At 52.3% G+C, this 17572-nt stretch overlaps 1 protein-coding gene across 1 annotated transcript in view; it reads left to right on the forward strand.

Annotated features, from left to right (window-relative positions):
* CACNG4 (calcium voltage-gated channel auxiliary subunit gamma 4) overlaps nt 1-17572 on the forward strand; it is a 69523-nt gene that overhangs the window by 41842 nt on the left and 10109 nt on the right. The window contains exon 2 of the mRNA XM_023212118.3: nt 13481-13564. Coding sequence (XP_023067886.1) covers nt 13481-13564 — 84 coding nt within the window. The remainder of the gene's footprint in view (nt 1-13480; nt 13565-17572) is intronic.

Below are 17572 nucleotides of genomic sequence, written 5' to 3' on the forward strand. Positions count from 1 at the left end.
AAAATATACACTTCCAAGAGAACCTCGGATTGGTCCAGCTTGGGCCAGAGGTGTGCCGAGGAGCCTTGGCTGGGGGCAGGGCCATGTCATGCAGCCACTGGGGGAAGTTCTGTGTGAAGGACTCATTCCCAGAGAAAGGGGCTCCCCAGGGGTACACCCCTGAGGACCATCGGAACCTCAGTATGGGTGTAGTGCAAGGCAGACGGCCCACTCCCTCTCTGCCCACCTTCTGCCCCTCTGAATCACCACACAGGTGCTCACAGTTCAAGATTCTTAGAGTCCAGGACCCAAAGCAATGCCTCCGCTTACCAGACGAGCTTTGATCTCCAGGGTCCAGGTTCACAGAGAGAATTTGGAGGTAGAAATGGATTCTCTCCAAGAATCCTGCTTCCTAAGGGAACCAGAATGGGCTGCAGACAGCCTCAGTCCCCAAGTGGATTTTGTACCAGAGTCCAGTGCCGTCTCCCTTCGGCTGATCACAAAGGTGACTTCTCTCCCAAATCCTCCATTGGCCCCACTCCAGGCTGCTCCATTGAAAGGAAACACCCTTTCAGACTTGTGGTCCCCTGGACTGCTAGACACAGGTGGGTCTTGGGGACAGGGCTCCTGCCCCACTGCCTGGTTCTATAGACAAGCTGACAGAAGGGACAATGGGCCCAAGTCACTATGGAAGCCATTATAAGGCAGGCTGACTCCAAGGGGCCTGACACTATCCCATCAACCACCCCTCCCTACCCGGAAGCCTCTGGCAGCCTCAGGAAGCCGCCAACCTGAAGCCAGCATTGAAGTGTGTCCCTTTTCACAAGGCACTCCACCATGAGGGGCAGTGATGAGGAGAGAGCTTGTTCCTTCTGGGTGAGCAGGGGCTGCCATGTCCAGGCAGCCAGGCTCCTCTGGGGCTAAAAGAGGCCACCCAAGGGCCCCAGGGTGGGATCTGAAAGCCCTAACAGGCCAGATGATAGCAGCCAGGCTGGGGACAGAATGACAGACATTCAGAGCCTGGAGGGTCTAGAGCTCTGGGCATGAGCCATGAGTTTTCCAGCTTCAGGAAAGCTCCCAGGGCACCTCAGTTGATGGCGTGAAATCCAGTCTCCTTACAGGACGGTTCCGGCTCCCTCCAGAGACTGCAGTCCCACCTGCTTACTCAACCTCAGTGCTGTCCCCGTCACCTCCCCAGGCAAGGTCCCTTCCAGAAGCTCATGCCAAACATGCCTCTGGGCTTTGTCTCACCTGGGCTGCCATGTGCCAAGTACTACTTACTTTGTGTGAATCCCAGCCACTCCCCAAGCTTCCCAGACATCCCATTCAGCACTTGTCCCTTATTCTTTGAAATTCCACAAACCTGCTCCTTCTCTCATAGAGTCACTGGCTCTCTTGTTCTAGGTAATGTGCTCACTCACCTCCCCAGCTAGGTCATAAGTTCTCCCAGGCAGGATCCACGGGGCCTGGTGTCAATCAATGAATACCAAACTAAAAGAAAGAATGGGCAAAGGATTGAGTGGGTGAACCTTGTTCACCTCAAAAGAAAAACCCCAGATTCTAGCGAGACCACGAGGCACCTCAATGACTTTAAGCTATCAAAGAAGAAATGAGGCTGGATGCAGTGGCTCACACCTGTAATCCCAGAACTTTGGGAGGTCAAGGTGGGTGGATCACTTGAAGTCAGGAGTTCGACACCAGCCTGGCCAATGTGGTAAAATCCCATCTCTACTAAAAGTATAAAAATTATCCAGGCATGGTGGCCGGCGCCTGTAGTCCCAGCTACCCAGGAGGCTGAGGCATGAGAATCACTTGAACCCAGGAGGCGGAGGTTGCAGTGAGCCGAGATTGCACCACTGCACTCTAGCCTGGCCGACAGAGCAAGACTCTATGTCAACACAAACAAACAAACAAACCCAAACAGATTCTAGAGGGACCACAAGGTACCTCAATGACTCTAAACTATCAAAAAAGAAATGAGCCTGTGTGAATCTTTTAGCAGGTGCCAGTGATAGTTGTCCTCATTTGCCCAAAGAAACTTCCCAGACTCTGAATGGCAAGCATTTATTATTTTTAGCCCCTCTCTTAACTCTAATTGGAACACAGTCTAGTCTAAAGACATCTCCGAGAAATGAGTAGTTGAAAACCATATACTCACACTCATGACATCATCACAATTTAGCCTTCTCAAGGTGCCTTGACCAACATGGGTCTCATTGGGTCTCACTTGAGATTTGAAAGGTTGTAAAAATATTTCCACCATTTTCCGAATGAGGAGCAGCTTCCCTGACCTCTACTCTGCAGCCTGGGCCTGCCTCCTTGGTGATGTGCTGTCGGAAACTCAGGACTCCTTCTAAGCCCTTTTCTCAGTCGTCACTGAATGACTATGGAAACAGAAAGCTTCAGAAGGGCAGAGACCGTGTCTGTCCTGTTCTCCTCTTGTATTATTGATTATTGCTCTAACAGAAATAATCCCAAATGTATAATGCCTTAAACATAATAGGAGTTTGTTTCCTGCTCATCTAACAGTCCAAATGGATGGCCCTCTCAACAGACATCTGTGTTCCACAGAGTGATTCAGGGACCCAGGCTTCTCTCATCTCATGGCAGATTGGGAGGGAATGGAGATGTAGGGCCACCCCCACTGCTCTTATACCTTGTCCAGGAGTGGCTCACATCACTTCAGCTCACATTTCATTGGACAGCTGGGTCACAGGCCACCTTGAACTGCAAGGGAAGCTGGGAAATACAGTGTAGTTGTGTGCACCGTAAGAAGAGGAAACAGGTTCTAGCAAGCAAACACTCTGCTACATCTCTGAGTCCCCAGCATCTCACACACAGCAAGTGCTCAATAAATCTAAGTTCAATGAAGGAACCAAAGGTCACAGTGGCTTACCAGGGTCTCATGGAGAGCCACCAGCAGGTCAGAAAGCTAGGGCTCCCTGAGAAAGCCCGACCCAGCCCAGACTGCCTCTCCACGGCTGAAATTTCACTGCAGGAACCCATGGAGAGGTTTCCCAACAGCCTGGCTTGCTGAAGCTGGAGAGAGGCCAGCCCGTGGGAGACCAGAATGTGCCAATTAGGAAATCACAGTTATTAGGGGGTTTCTTTGGCACTCAGCATGGAAGTGGAGGAATTACTAGGGGGACCTCTATGGGACAATTGTGGGGAGCAGGGAACAGGGCTGGGCAAAGAGCTGAGGGGTGGGGAATCAAGGATCGTCAAGTTTGTCAGCAGCAGCTTGTAGCACTGGCTGGTGGGCCTGCCCAGCACGTCTGCTCTGAACCCTGGGTTATGGGTTAAATTGCACCCCACCTCATCCTCACCAAAAATTCTTATGTTGAAGTCCTAACCCCAGTACCTCAGAATGTGACCTGATTTGGAGACAGGCTCTTTACAGAGGTAATCAAATTCAAATGAGGCCTTCTGAGGCCAGGTGTGGTGGCTCACGCCTGTAATCCCAGCACTTTGGGAAGCCGAGGTGGGTGGATCACTTGAGGTCAGGAGTTCGAGACCAGCCTGGCCAACCTGGTGAAACCCCATCTCTACTAAAAATCACAAAACGTAGCCAGGCATGGTGGCACATGCCTTTAATCCCAGCTACTCGGAAGGCTAAGTCATGAGAATCACTTGAATCCTGGAGGTGGAAGTTGCAGTGAGCCAAGATCGTGCCACTGCACTCCAGCCTGGGTGACAGACTGAGACCCTGTCTCAAAAAGAAAAAAAATGAGGCCTTTAGAGTGGGGCGTAATCCAGTATGACTGATGCCTGTATGAAAAGGGGAACTTTGGACACAGCTACACGCACACAGAGAGAAAGTGATATGAAGAGAAGGCAGAGATGGGGTTTATGCTTCTACAAGCCAAGGAACGCCAGAGATCACCAGCAAACACCAGAAGCAAGGTAGACTCATGGAAGCACTTTCTCCCTCATAGCCCTCAGGAGGAACCAACCACATCAACACCTTGAATTTCAAGCCTCCAGAACTGTGAGGCAATACCCTTCTGTCATGAAATCCCCCAGTTTATGGTACTTTGTTAAAGTAACCCCAGAAAACTAATGCACCCTGCCTCTCTGTGCTGGAATGATCTTGGCCAAGTCACTTCCATCCTAGCCTCCAGTCCCTCTTCTGAAACTATGTCCAAGGACAACAGCCAGTGTCTCCCCAAACCAAGAACATCGCTTGCCATTACGCTGAGCTGCATTTCTTGGTTTTATATCTCCTTGCTGCTCCTATCCCATGCAGTTACCTTTAAGAAGGATGCCTCCCTGGGCCTTCCAACCTGAAGTCACCCCCTCCCTTAGTCCATTCAGTCTGCTAACAAACTATAAAATATAGTATATATATAGTATATAACAAAATACTGTAAATTGGGTGGCTTACAATACAACAGAAATTTATTTCTCATGGTTCTGGAGGCTGGGAAGTCCAAGATCAAGGTGCCAGCAGATTTGGTGTCTGGTGAGGGCCGCTTCCTGGTTTATAGAAGGTGCCTTCTTGCTGTGTTCTCATGTAGTTGAAGGGATGAACGAGTTCTCCAGAGTCTCCTTTAAAAGGACTCTAACCACATTCATGAGAGCTCCACTAATCACCTCCTAACATCATCACCTCAGGGTTAGGAGTTCAGCATATGAATTTGGGGGTGAGGGACACAAATATTCAGACTACGGCATCCCCACCATGGAGACAATAAAGTCCCATGTCCTCTGCCCACCATGCAAGACCCCACCCACATCCCAGCTCCTTCTGCCTCTACCTCCCCCATCACTGCTACCCAATCACACCAGGACAGCTGTGGTTTGGGAACCTTCACACCTTTGCCCCGACTGTCCCCTTTGTTTGCACCAGACGTGGTGGTGCCTTCTCTGCACACATCAGCCCTTCTCAAAAATCCTAACCTTGCTCCCCAGCCAAGCTCTGCCTTTGTGTGCATGCCTACCCTCCCTGACTACTCACTGTCCCAGTGGTGTGGGACCCTGGGTTGCCGTCCCCGCTGCTTCAGCATCTCTGCCTGCTAGTGAAGGATTAACACAGCCTGAAGCATCAGCCGATACCCTCAGCCCCAGAGTCTAATCCTAAGGAGTGTTGGGGACACATGCTTCCCCATGGTGCTGAAGCCACACAGAACGTCTTGGAGCTCTGAGAACATTCTGTGTTCTTCTGCCTCCCTGGTGTGCGAAGTAGGGGCAAAGACTCTGAAGCCAGGCAGCCTGGGTTCAGATCCCAATTAAGGCACTTAGTAGCAAAGGGTGTTAGCCTGTCTACCATATAGAGTTAGCGTGAAGATTAAGTTAATAAATGTCAGGTGTTCAAAATAGTGCCTGATACATCATGGGTGCTAAGTACAGTAAATATTTGCTGTCACTCTTACTGTGAGGAGAGAGCTCTTTCACGCCCCCATCACCTATCAGCCCAGCTAACGTCCGCACACAGAGAGAAAGTGATATGAAGAGAAGGCAGAGATGGGGTTTATGCTTCTACAAGCCAAGGAACGCCAGAGATCACCAGCAAACACCAGAAGCAAGGTAGACTCATGGAAGCACTTTCTCTTTCACCCCTCAGTTCCCCACCATGAAGTTCCTCCATGAAGTCCCAGGCAGGTCATTTCTGGGATGGTCTGTAGCCTCCTGGGAACATAGAGCCCTCCAGTCTTTCCAGGCTGTTCCCTTCCTTCCTGTGGAAATGGGGTGGTGTAGGAGGGGGCCAGGCTCTGAGTAGCTCTGGGAAAACCTTGAGGAGAAGTAGTCATGGCAGATGGTTGGTAGGAGGACAGAGAGACACAGGCATACTCTGAGCTCCTGCAGTGTGCCCCTCTCTGAGACACAGACAGGGTCCATTTGGCCCTTGGACCAGGGCTGTGACCCGAGTACGGCTACCCCCTTTCACAGTGTACAGTCCAAGGAAACCTCTCCAATTCGGAGTAGTCGGGAGATGGCTGCTTTAAATTATGGTAAAGTTCGCATTGATGGCTCTTTAGAACAATACATGTTGTTTGATCATTTTGCAGTTCCTAAGTTAATTCAACCAGAGTTGCTGGGACGCTTGGCCCAGGTATGGTCTTCACCCTCACTGCCTTCTCTGGTCTGTGTGGCCTCAGTAGGTGTTCCTTGATGGTCCCTGGACTGAGTCTGGGGTTCTTCCCCTCTCCTCTTCTAGTGTTGCCTGGAGAGAGTGGGGATCATGGAGGATGTTTTGAAATCACGTATTATCTGAGCAGCCCCCACAGGGGTGTGTGTTCCCAGAAGTGGACTCCACACCTTCATCATCTCAGCTTTGAGCTCGGCCACAATTTTAGGAAAAGAGTCCGTGCCTAACACGCTGCAGACCCCTTCCCCTGCCTTCATGCATGGTGCCACCTGAAATGATGCTGATATTCATTTATCTTCTTGTGTCAATAGCACCCCTTGCCCTGCTCCACCAGAATGAGAACTCTGTGAGGGCCAGACTCCGTCTCACTCAGACTGGCAGCCCCAGCGCTTAGAACATTGCTATGGACTCTGTAAAATGCTGTTGAGGAATGAATGAATGAGATGAGATGAGATGAGTAAACAGTGACAATACTGTCGAGCAATGAATGATTGAGTGATGAGCAAACGGTTAAAGTCTGTTGAGAATGAATGAGTGATGCAGGAGTGAACAGGAAAGGCTCCACTCAGTATCATCTTCTACTTGCCCTCTTTCCTTCTCTTTCCTTTTTATGTACATTCGTCCCCTCCTAGATCCTAAAGGGGCGTTGTGCTGCTGGGCCGCCTTCTCCCCGGCTTCGACAGCCCCAGCCAATTCGAGGCTGCCTTCTTTCCCAGGGCCTGGAGACTCCCAATACCTCGCTCTTCATCACCTGACAGTTGCTTCCTTGAAGCTAACCCGGCGCACCTGGTGGCTATCTGGTTTCGCTTCCTGTTCTGTCTTGGGGAGAAAGACCAGCTAGGCCTCATCGCCTCTAGAGCCCCAGCCCTGCATCTATAGAGGATTATTGGAAAGGCTGCATCAGGGTGGTATGGAAGGAGCACTGGACAAGGAGTCAGGAGGCTGGATTCCAGGGTGCCACATGCAGAGGACCAGGTGTCCCCTGAGCCTCCCTTTCCTATTCTGTCAAATGGAGCAGAGAAGACTTTGTTTTACAGCATAGGGTAGAATGCCTAATCGTTCTGCTGTGAGCCTTGTGGAAGCAGATCTTTCAACATCTCTAAGCCTCTTTCTCCATCTTCAAAGGAGCCTTATTGCAGAGATGAAATGGGCTGAAGCATGCAATACACCCAACTTTCATCGTAGCTTGAACCCAGGGCTGGCATGCAGGGGGTGTATCTTGGGTGGCCATCCTAGGGACCAGGCATGGGGGAGGGGAGAGCCAATATGCAAGGGTGTCCTGAGCTGATGATCACCTGGCTTGGTCCTGCTGGGACTCACCCCTTCAGAAGCAGTGTAGAATGGACCTCAGAACGGCCCACCAAGGGACAGTGTTTGGGGACATTTATCCACCAGCTCCCATCCCATCCTCCACTGTTCAAAGGTTTCCCCCAGGGTGGTTCATCCCTCAAACTTCCAGTTGCACACGCGCGAGTGCAGAGCGGTTCCCGCGGGCAACATACTAAGTGCTGTGGGTGGAAAGCAAGAAGTAATTGGTGCAGCTGAATTGAGGTGTCAGCAGGTTCCACTTGCACAGAGCTGGTCGTGGCAACCATGTGTGACTGGGGTCAAAGATAGGCCAAGAGGTACAACGTGAACAGAAGGGTGACCATACACTCTCAATAGGTGCCTGTGGCATCTGTGAATGTTTGTGAGGATCAAATGAGGTCATGCTTGTGAAAATGCATTGCAAATGAGAAAGGATTACATGAATGGTCTCCATCAGCAAGTCGCCCTCTGACATGCTTTTCTCCAGGATTCCTTTAATGACAACGGCCTCAGGTGGCCCATATGGAGGCTTAGTGTCCCTGAAATGGCTCATAGGGTGACCAGCTTGCCATGTTTGCCTGGACTCTTCCAGTGTTCCTATGTCCCTGGAACCCATCAGGTCCTGGGGGTTGGTCATTCAACTGTACTTGGGGACATGACCCCAAGGCATGACCTTCACAGAGGTCATGGAAGGAGAAGCTCAAATGCTGCCCACACACCCTCCAGCCCTCAGGGTTCACACCTCGCTTCCCAGCTCCCCTGTCTGAGTGCATCTGCTGTCATTTCAGACCCATCACCTCATTTTCACTTGGAATCAAAGAATCTGGTCTCTTTTCTTACTTTTATTGGTTCATTTTCAGATACTGTAGAAAATTCAGAAAATATAGAGGAATGTAAAGAAGAAAAATTTAACTCGCTCATTACTCTATCGCTCAGAAATAAAATACTGGACACATTTGGGGATATACCTTTCCAGATGCTTCCTGTGCCCATAAAAATATACTTTTAATGAGGCCAGATGTGATGGCTCACACCCGTAAACCCAGCACTTTGGGAGGCCGAGGTGGGTGGATCACCTGAGGTCAGGAATTCGAGACCAACCTGGCCAACATGGTGAAACCCCGTCTCTACCAAAAATACAAAAATTAGCCAGGCTTGGTGGCATGCACCTGTAGTCCCAGCTACTTGGGAGGCTGAGACAGGAGAATTGCTTGAACCTGGGAGGTAGAGGTTGCAGTGAGCCAAGACCGTGCCATTGCGTTCCAGCCTGGGCAACAGAGTGAGACTCGTCTCAAAAAAAAAAAAAAGAAATATACTTTTAATGAAAGTGTCTCCTGATATGTGCAGATGAAGGGATATACACGTGTGCACACAAGCCTGTACCTGCTCATGAAGGGGCACGCACACCTGTGCACACAGCCCGTGCCTGTTATTTACAAAATAGTCATTGAGTCTTCAAGCAGGACTGTCTCCCTCTGGTCTAACTCCTAGGTTTTCTAGATGAAGAAGTAACTTGCCGGCCAGGCGCGGTGGCTCAAGCCTGTAATCCCAGCACTTTGGGAGGCGGAGACGGGCGGATCACGAGGTCAGGAGATGGAGACCATCCTGGCTAACACGGTGAAACCCCGTCTCTACTAAAAAAAAAAATACAAAAAACTAGACGGGCGAGGTGGCAGGCGCCTGTAGTCCCAGCTACTCGGGAAGCTGAGGCAGGAGAATGGCGTAAACCCGGGAGGCAGAGTTTGCAGTGAGCTGAGATCTGGCCACTGCACTCCAGCCTGGGCAACAGAGCGAGACTCCATCTCAAAAAAAAAAAAAAAAGAAGAAGAAGAAGAAGTAACTTGCCTGAGGCCAAGTGACTAACAAACTCTCACGCTAGTGGTCTCCTGGCCCTCGGGAAGGCGAGGGCCACAGTATCTCTGGGAGCACAGCCCAGCAACCCCTGTCTCCACCTCACGACCTCAGCATTCCTGCAGCCCAGCCAGTCAGGATCTCACAATTAGCCACCCTAACTATCACTTAATAGAGAGCACAGCAAATGGCTCGTGTGTGGAGAGCGAACACGTGTGCAGTGGATTGAAAATGGCTTTCTCTCTTACTCCTTGCACCAGCCATTAATTTTCTCCTTACTAAATGCCCTAGGCCAACGCTAACGAAATTCAATTTGACAGGGATAAACGTGAAGTCCTTAGTGCCAAACATTCTACTCCACAAAAACAGATTTGGGGGAGGTGAGGCAACTTTTGTGGAAAAAAAAAAATCCTAGGAGACCGAATCAACAGTGATACCCAGTCCCATTAACAGAAGCATGGAGTCCAGAGAAGAGGAGGAGAAAGTGCCAGTGTGGTTTGAGCTGGTCGGACCCAGCCTGAACACTGGGTTTGGTGGTGGAGCTGTGCCTCCAGGCCCCGAGAATTGGGAGCAAGCCCACAGGAGGGAGCCGGGGGGATGAAGGCACTTGAAACCGTCAGTAAAGAAATGGCAGCTGGGCACGGTGGCTCACACCTGTAATCTCAGCACTCTGGGAGGCCAAAGCGGGTAGATTGCTTGAGGTCAGGAGTTCGAGACCAGCCTGACCAACATGGTGAAACCCCGTCTCTACTAAAAATACAAAAATTAGCCGGTCGTGGTGGTGCACACCTGTAGTCTCAGTTACTTGGGAGGCAGAGGCACGAGAACTGCTTGAACCCAGGAAGGAGAGGTTGCAGTGAGCCGAGATTGTACCACTGCACTCCAGCCTGGGCAACAGAGCAAGACTCCATCAAGGAAGGAAGGAAGGAAGGAAGGAAGGGAGGGAGGGGAAGGAAGGCAGGAAGGGAGGGAGGGAGGGAGGAAAGAAAGGAGGAAGAAAGAGAGAAAGGAAGGGCTGAAGGTGTTGACCTAGAGAGGATGTTTAGGGGAAATATCCCCGATTCTTGGCTCTAGGGGCAGAGAACAATCTCATTCACTCTCCACGGAGCCGAAGACAACTTGTGCCCTTCTCCACCGCCTCGTTAGTAATAGCTGGAAACAACAGGTGTGCCTCTGTGGGTGAATGATGAAACAAACAATGCTGCATCCACGCCTCAGAATTCCGCTCAGAATAACACGGAGCAAACTACCCGTACGCATGACAGCTCGGATGAATCCCGAGGGGGTTAGGCTGAGTGAGAACAGCCAGTCCCCAAAGTTTACATTGCTAGATGACTCCATTTGTAGGAGAGTCTCAAACTGACAAAATTATTGACATGGAGAACATATTCCTGGCTGCCTTGGGTCAGGAAGGGGACGGGCAGGAGGGCGTGAGTGCGGCTGTGCGAGGGCAGCATGGGGGCTCCTTGCAGTGACCGAGTGTTCTGTATCCTGACTGTCCATGTCAGTGTCCTGGTTGTGATATTGCACTACAATTGTAACGATGTTGTCATGGGGAGAAGCTGAGTATAAAGGGTACGTGGATGGTTCCTGTATTATTTCTTACAACTGCCTGTGACTCTACAATTATTTCAAGACAAGTGTAATTTTTGTAAAGATGGGCGGAACCCCACGCGTATATACGTGGAAGGGTGTGCCCACGAAGGAGGGTCTGAGAAGACGCACGGTGGACTTGGCAGCCTGCCGCTGCACAGCAAATCACGAAAGACAGACTCCTTTTCCTTTTTCAACCTCTTATTGCCACTTGTCCCACCGTGCATGCGTGACTTGGTGATTTTGCTTAGACCCATGAAGTAGCCAAAAACAAGGTGTGGGGGGGAGGGGAGGAATGGGGGAGGGAAGGCATGGGAGAGGGGAGGAACAGCAAAGAGTTTGGTTTCACCCACCCACGGCTGGCAAAATGCCTACTCCAGGTCTCCAGGAACATTCTGAGCCTGCCGTGTGAGAGCCAGGAGTGGCAGGAAATGTATCCAGCCCACTCTGGCCTCTGTGTCCCCACCCCACCACCCTGAGGCCAGCCTGTCTTGGCGTTCCTTCCTCTTGCTCACAAACCGTCATGGTTCTCCACCAATTCAGCCACTCATGAAGGAGCGAGGGTGGGTGATTTCTAGATCCAACAGCAGCGAACCCCCGCTCTGAGCCACCACCATGGGCCAAGAATCACCCTGAGTGCCTTTCAAATATGACGTGGTGTAATTCTAAGATCCCCAGGAGATAAGGGCTGTGGCTCTGCCCATTCTACAGATGAGGAGACCGAGGGATTAATAACTACGTTGTTCGTGCTGGATCCCATGCCGAGGACGTTCCTAGCATCACCTCTGAGACCCTCCCTCTGCCTCCCCACCACCCCACCGCCCACCACTGGCCCCCAGGGCCCATGGACCTTCAGGAAGCAGGGTTGTCACTGAGCACCCCAGCTTCTTGGAGGCAGCAGCTGAAGAGGCTCAATGGAGGAAAGAACTTGGGGACAGCAGCCGGTAACCAGCTTCTCGGTGCCCAGGTGGAAGGGCGGCATGCTCCCAGCTCACCAGGGACCTCTCCTGGTTGGAAGTGTGAGAGGTGGGCGAGCACCCGGACCCTGCCGCCAGGACTGTGCTCCTGACTGACCAAGGCAAGGCGGGGGTGCTTGCAGCCACTGCAGAAAAGGAATTGGCCCCAGTTGGAAACTGCCCCAGCACAGGCCACTCGGGTGTCAAGATGAGCTTGTGGCTCCTGGGCTGCAGGAGCTGGGGACTGACCCCGGGGGAAGGGGTTTCTGGCACGGATGGGACATAGCAGCAACACCCTGTGTCCCTGGCAACCAATGTCCAGTTCTGTGGTGGACATTCTCAGACTTCAGGGAAACAGAGGACTGGGAGAGCGGGACAGAAGATTCTGGATGGGAGGAGTGGCCTGTCCTACATTATGAAGCTACCCAGGGGGTCTGGCCCCCCACCCCATGAGAGCCACTTCTCAGAGTAGGGAGGAAGAAACCAAGCAGGAGACGGGTTCAGCCCTTCTGGAAGTTTCTCTTGCTCCGTCCTCTCTTCCTTCAATCACATTGAGTGAGGGCATTGGAATCTGCACCGGCTGTGTACCTTAGGAAGAAGTCACCATGACTGTGGTTTTTTGAGGTTTTTTGAGACAGGGTCTGGCTCTGTTGCCCAGGCTGGAGTATAGTGGTATGATCTCGGCCCACTGCAACCTCCACCTCCCGGGCTCAAGTGATCCTCCCAACTCAGCCTCCCGAATAGCTGGGATTACAAGTGCACCCTACCACATCCAGCTAATTTTTGTACTTTTAGGAGAAACAGGGTTTCACCATGTTGCCCAGGCTGGTCTTGAACTCCTGGGCTCAAGCGATCTGCCCTCCTCGGCCTCCCAAAGTGGTGGGATTACAGGTGTGAGCCACCGCACTGGGCCATAACTATGGTTTAAGAGCGGGAAAGACACAGACAGACAAACTTCAACCCCCCCCCCCCCCCGCCTCATCTTGTCTTGCTTCTCTGCCTGGAAAGCCCTCTGTGCCCCATTCCCAGTGGGCAAATTCTTTGTTTTTGTTTTGAGATGGCGTCTTGCTCTGTCACCAGGCTGGAATGCAGTGGTGCGATCTTGGCTCACTGCAACCTCCGCCTCCCGGCTTCAAGCGATTCTCCTGCCTCAGCCTTCCGAGTAGCTGGGACTACAGGCATTCGCCACCATGCCCAGCTAATTTTTGTATTTTTAGTAGGGACGGGGTTTCCCCATGTTGGCCAGGACGGTCTCGATCTCTTGACCTCGTGATCTGCCCGCCTTGGCCTCCGAAAGTGCTGGGATTACAGGCGTGAGCCACCGCGCCCAGCCTGTTTTGATTTTTTTCAAGATGCAGCTAAGAGTCCCTTGGGTAGAGGGATCCAACCTCCTGCTTGCCCAGGGCAGCTCTGCCTGGCACCTCTTATCTCCGTGGTTATTCATGCCAGGTCCCCTTACTCTCACGTGCGTCCACCCTTGGACCATAACTAGGGTCACCTTTGGGGCATATCTCTCCCTGTGTAGCCGTTCTCTGTGTGTCTCTCCTGTGCGCCCACCAGTCTGGGACACTGGAGCCTGTCTTTCTTCTCTGTCTGTCCCCAGGACCTGCACAGAGGCTCACACACGCGGCCACTGTGTCTGGAGTGAATGGATGGGTGAACCCAGACAGGATGTACAGTGTTCTTTTCTTCTCGTTCCTTCCAGGCATCTATAAAGGACACTGCTTCCGGATCAATCACTTCCCAGAGGACAATGACTACGACCATGACAGCTCGGAGTACCTCCTCCGTGAGTGTCAGGAGGCCTGGACTCTCTTTCTGTGGGGAGGGGGAAGGCTGGAGGGGAGGCGGCCGGAGGAAAGAGAGACACTGTGGAGAGGGTGATTGTTTCCGGATGCTCCGCTCACTCTCTTACTTATTCAGACATCGTGAGTTCGGAGGATGGAGTTTTGCTCATCACTGCCATGACACACTGGGTATCTCAATGGGGTTATTTGGCTGAGAGGCCTGTGCCCTGGGGAGACAGGCCTGAGCAGAAAGCCTGCTGGGCGTGGCTGGCTTCGGAGCTACTGATTGGCTGGAGCTGGGGCTAGAGCAAGGGAGGTTAAAGATACAGGCTCTGCCCAGGCTGGGTCTCCCTGAGGGGTGCGGCACCCCAAGCACACTGGGGTCTACCCCCCGTCTCCTGCATACTCTCTTCCATTCCCGTCTTGAAAAAGCAGATACAATCATACACCAAGACAGCCTCGTGGGGTGCTGGGAGACCCAGGGCAGAAGGCGAGGAAGGTGCCAGGGAGTAGCCTCTGATATATGGTCCTGAAGTCTTTTCAGCACCGCCTCTGCCCATGGGAGCCCCCACCTGCTCCTGGGTCCAGTGGCTGTGTGGGACCCCCAGACTGAAGCCCAGAAGTCACAGCACAAGCTCAATCCCAAATAACAAACCCAGCCACCATACTAAGTCCAGATCTCATCCCTGGGCCTGTGAATACCTCCCTGGGAGCAGCCAGGGAGGAGCCTGCAAATAGAAAAATAGCACCATTTCGGAGTCATTTTCCCCTTTCACGTTAGGCAAGACACAAAGAGCAGCTCACAGCAGCACCCCTGGGGCTCGAACCCAGCCTCATTGATGGAGAATCGATACCAGCGCCCTCAGAGAGAGCACAATTCACTCTGCACCTGCTTATAGATCGTTTTTTCTAAGAGAAAGGATTTTGATTCTGAGTCATCTGGTGAAATAGAACAGCACGCAGTTTCCATCGAGCCTAGGGCAGTGTCAGGCTGCTACGACCAGGCCCAGAACGTGAAATAATTTGGCCACCGCTCTGCCTCCCATCCTTCCTCCCTCACCTTCTCCTCCTCCTGCCTATACTCTGGTTCTGCTTACTGGGGACCCACACTGAACCAATCAAATGAGATTCCCACAGGGCCGCCAGAGATAGTTGTGCAGGTTGCACACTGCACAACTCAAGGGAAGTCACATGCATCAATTATGGTATGAACATCCTTCCAGTTGTGTAGTGCATGTCTGCACAACTGTCTGTGGAGGCCCTTAGGGCTCAGCCTAGCTGGGATAACTCAACTGAAAATCAGCCCCAACTCAGAGTCGGCCTTTCTCTGCCCAATCCAGGGCAATCAGGTGGTTCTTAAAGCTCTGGGGGCAGATGTGCCCATGGTCCAACCCTGGGACTATAAGGAAAATGGCGTTAGAGAAACAAACCATTTCCCACTGGAGCTCCCCTGAGGTTATGGGCATTGGTGCCAGTTTTTCTTTACTCGCCTGTCTGTGTCCCATTCATGGTCCCGGAGTGCTGGGGTCTTTTTCTGGATTGGCCTCAAGATGCAGTAGCCCAGAGGTCACCCCACGTGGCTTCCCGATCTCCCAGCAGGAAGCAGATGTCACACTCAAACAGGATGAATAAAGGATGTCTATGGAAGGACCCTTTACAAAAGTGTGGGTGAGGTTAAGGGAAACCCACAAGCGCTGGAGAGCACCCCGGGACCAGCAATAGCTGGGAGCCTGGATAGGTGAGGGAGGCAGGCGTGGGAGCCTGGAGGAGGGAGCGGTAGGGACAGGGCCACCTGGCAGGAGCTGCGGCCATCGGGAAGCAATGTCGCCCCTTCACCAACAGCTGGGCCGAACTCCCTCGCAGACACCCCTCTCCAAAAGCCAGAGGTGGGAGCGCGAGGATTCGATCCACACAGTCAGCTTCCCGGGCCCCAGGGCAGGATGGAGTGAGGATCTGGAAGAGCAAAAAAAACAAAAACAAGTGAGCCGTTCCAGGTCCTCTGGGGAGGGTGCAAGGCAGGGAGGGCTGCACAGTGATTTTCCCAGATATGATGATGGTGACAGCACAACTGCAATTAGAGCTCGTTGGAGAAGGCCATGTTCTCCTTAAGCGTATGCTGTGGGGAAAGCAGCCAGGTTCATTAACAAGCTCAGAGATGCACACAGAAGAGACAGCTTGACGGCTTTCGGGCCTATGGTCTCTGCTGCTGGCAGAAGTCAGGGCGGGGTGGGAGTGAACTGACTTCCCAACAGGGAGGTGTTTTTCCACTCGGTGGCTGCAGAAACCGGGATATCTGGCCCTAAAACCAAGCTCTGCATGTGTCTTTGATCATCCTTTTATCTCCAGAGTACAGGTGCCTGTGAGCTTGGAGCCAGAGGGGCTGAGCAACTTTCAGAGACAGGCCAAGGTCATGGTCGCCACAGACATCTGGCATGAGTTTCCAGGGCCACCCTGATTTCTCATATTTTGTCTTCTGGTCTCTGTCCAGACTATGGCTCCCCAAAATATATAGCAGCACCGGAGGGAGATCTCTGGCGGTTGATATTTGCAACAAGTGAGGGTTCATGAGGGTTTATTTATTCATTCATTTAACAAGTTATTGCAGCCAGACGCAGTGGTTCACTCCTGTAACACAGCACTTTGGGAGGCCAAGGTGGGAAGATCGCTTGGGGTCAGGAGTTCCAGCTTGGTCAACATAGTGAGACCTCATCTCTACAAAAAATAAAAATAAATTAGCCAGACGTGATGGCATATGCCTCCAGTCCCAGCTACTCAGGAGGCTTGGGTGGGAGGATCACTTGAGCTGAGGAAGTTGAGGCTACAGTGAGCCACGATCGTGCCACTGCACTCCAGCCTGCATGACAGAGCAAGACCCCATCTTAAAAAAAAAAAAAAAGTTATTGTGGGCCTACTATGTGCCAGGCACTGTATTAGACATGTGGAGTATAGCAGCAAAGAAAACAGGGCTCTGCCCTCCGGGTGGAGAATGGGTGTTTTGGAGAAGGCAACAGATCCACGGTGGGGCTGCCTGCAGGATGCCTGTTTCAGGCCGGCTCATCTGCGTGGGCGTGGAGCACCAACCCTGGCAGATCCAAGGCTGCGCTGCTCCCACCCAGTCTTTGACAATTCAAGAAGGAACTCAGCCCCCAGCCATGCATTCTGAAGCCTTCCACAGAAGCTGGGCTTGTGTTGTTTGTTGCAGAGCATCCTGAAGGCCTCTGAGCTCTTATGATGTCCCTGCTGATTTGCAGATGCACAGTCCAAGATTAGAGGGAGTCACCACCCCACCTTCTGCCTACCTTCTCTTCCACAGGCCCTGCTGGTCCCAGGGGTTCCTGCCCACCTTGCCCTGGGCCTGGCGCCCCTCTCCAAATCTGCATTTTCAGCAGCTAGGTAGATAACTTCTGTGCCAGGCCGCAGGGGGCTGGTGTCAGGGTTGCTGGGAGTCCACAGTGTGCCTGGGGGTGAGTTAGAAGGAAGTGTCTGGTCTCCTGGCAGATGCAGATCCTCTGCCAGGGCTTGATATGGCCAGCAGGGCATGGGCTGGACTTCAGCCTCACTCATCCCTCTACCCCTTAGCCACCTGCACTGTGTCCGACCTGCACCACTGTCTGTGGCAATCCCAGCTGGCATCTGCACATCCACAGCTCAGGCATGAGTCCCTGTAGCAAGGCATAGGTGCTTGTGTGACTTACCTGGGCAGAATGGATGGCTCTAAGCCAAGCCTGGGCATCCAGTGATCTTAGAGCAACTGGGCTTTTTTTTTTTTTTTTAGGACGGAGTCTCACTCTGTCACCCAGGCTGGAGTGCAGTGGCGCAATCTTGGCTCACTGCAACCTCTGCCTCCCAGGTTCAGGCGATTCTTGTGCCTCAGCCTCCTGAATAGCTGGGATTACAGGCGCCCGCCACTATACCCGGCTCATTTTTCTATTTTTAGTAGAGACTGGGTTTCACAGTGTTGGCCAGGCTGGTCTTAAACTCCTGACCTCAAGTGATCCACTCACCTCGGC

This window comes from Piliocolobus tephrosceles, chromosome 16 (genome assembly GCF_002776525.5).
Source record: "Piliocolobus tephrosceles isolate RC106 chromosome 16, ASM277652v3, whole genome shotgun sequence".
Lineage (NCBI taxonomy): Eukaryota > Metazoa > Chordata > Mammalia > Primates > Cercopithecidae > Piliocolobus > Piliocolobus tephrosceles.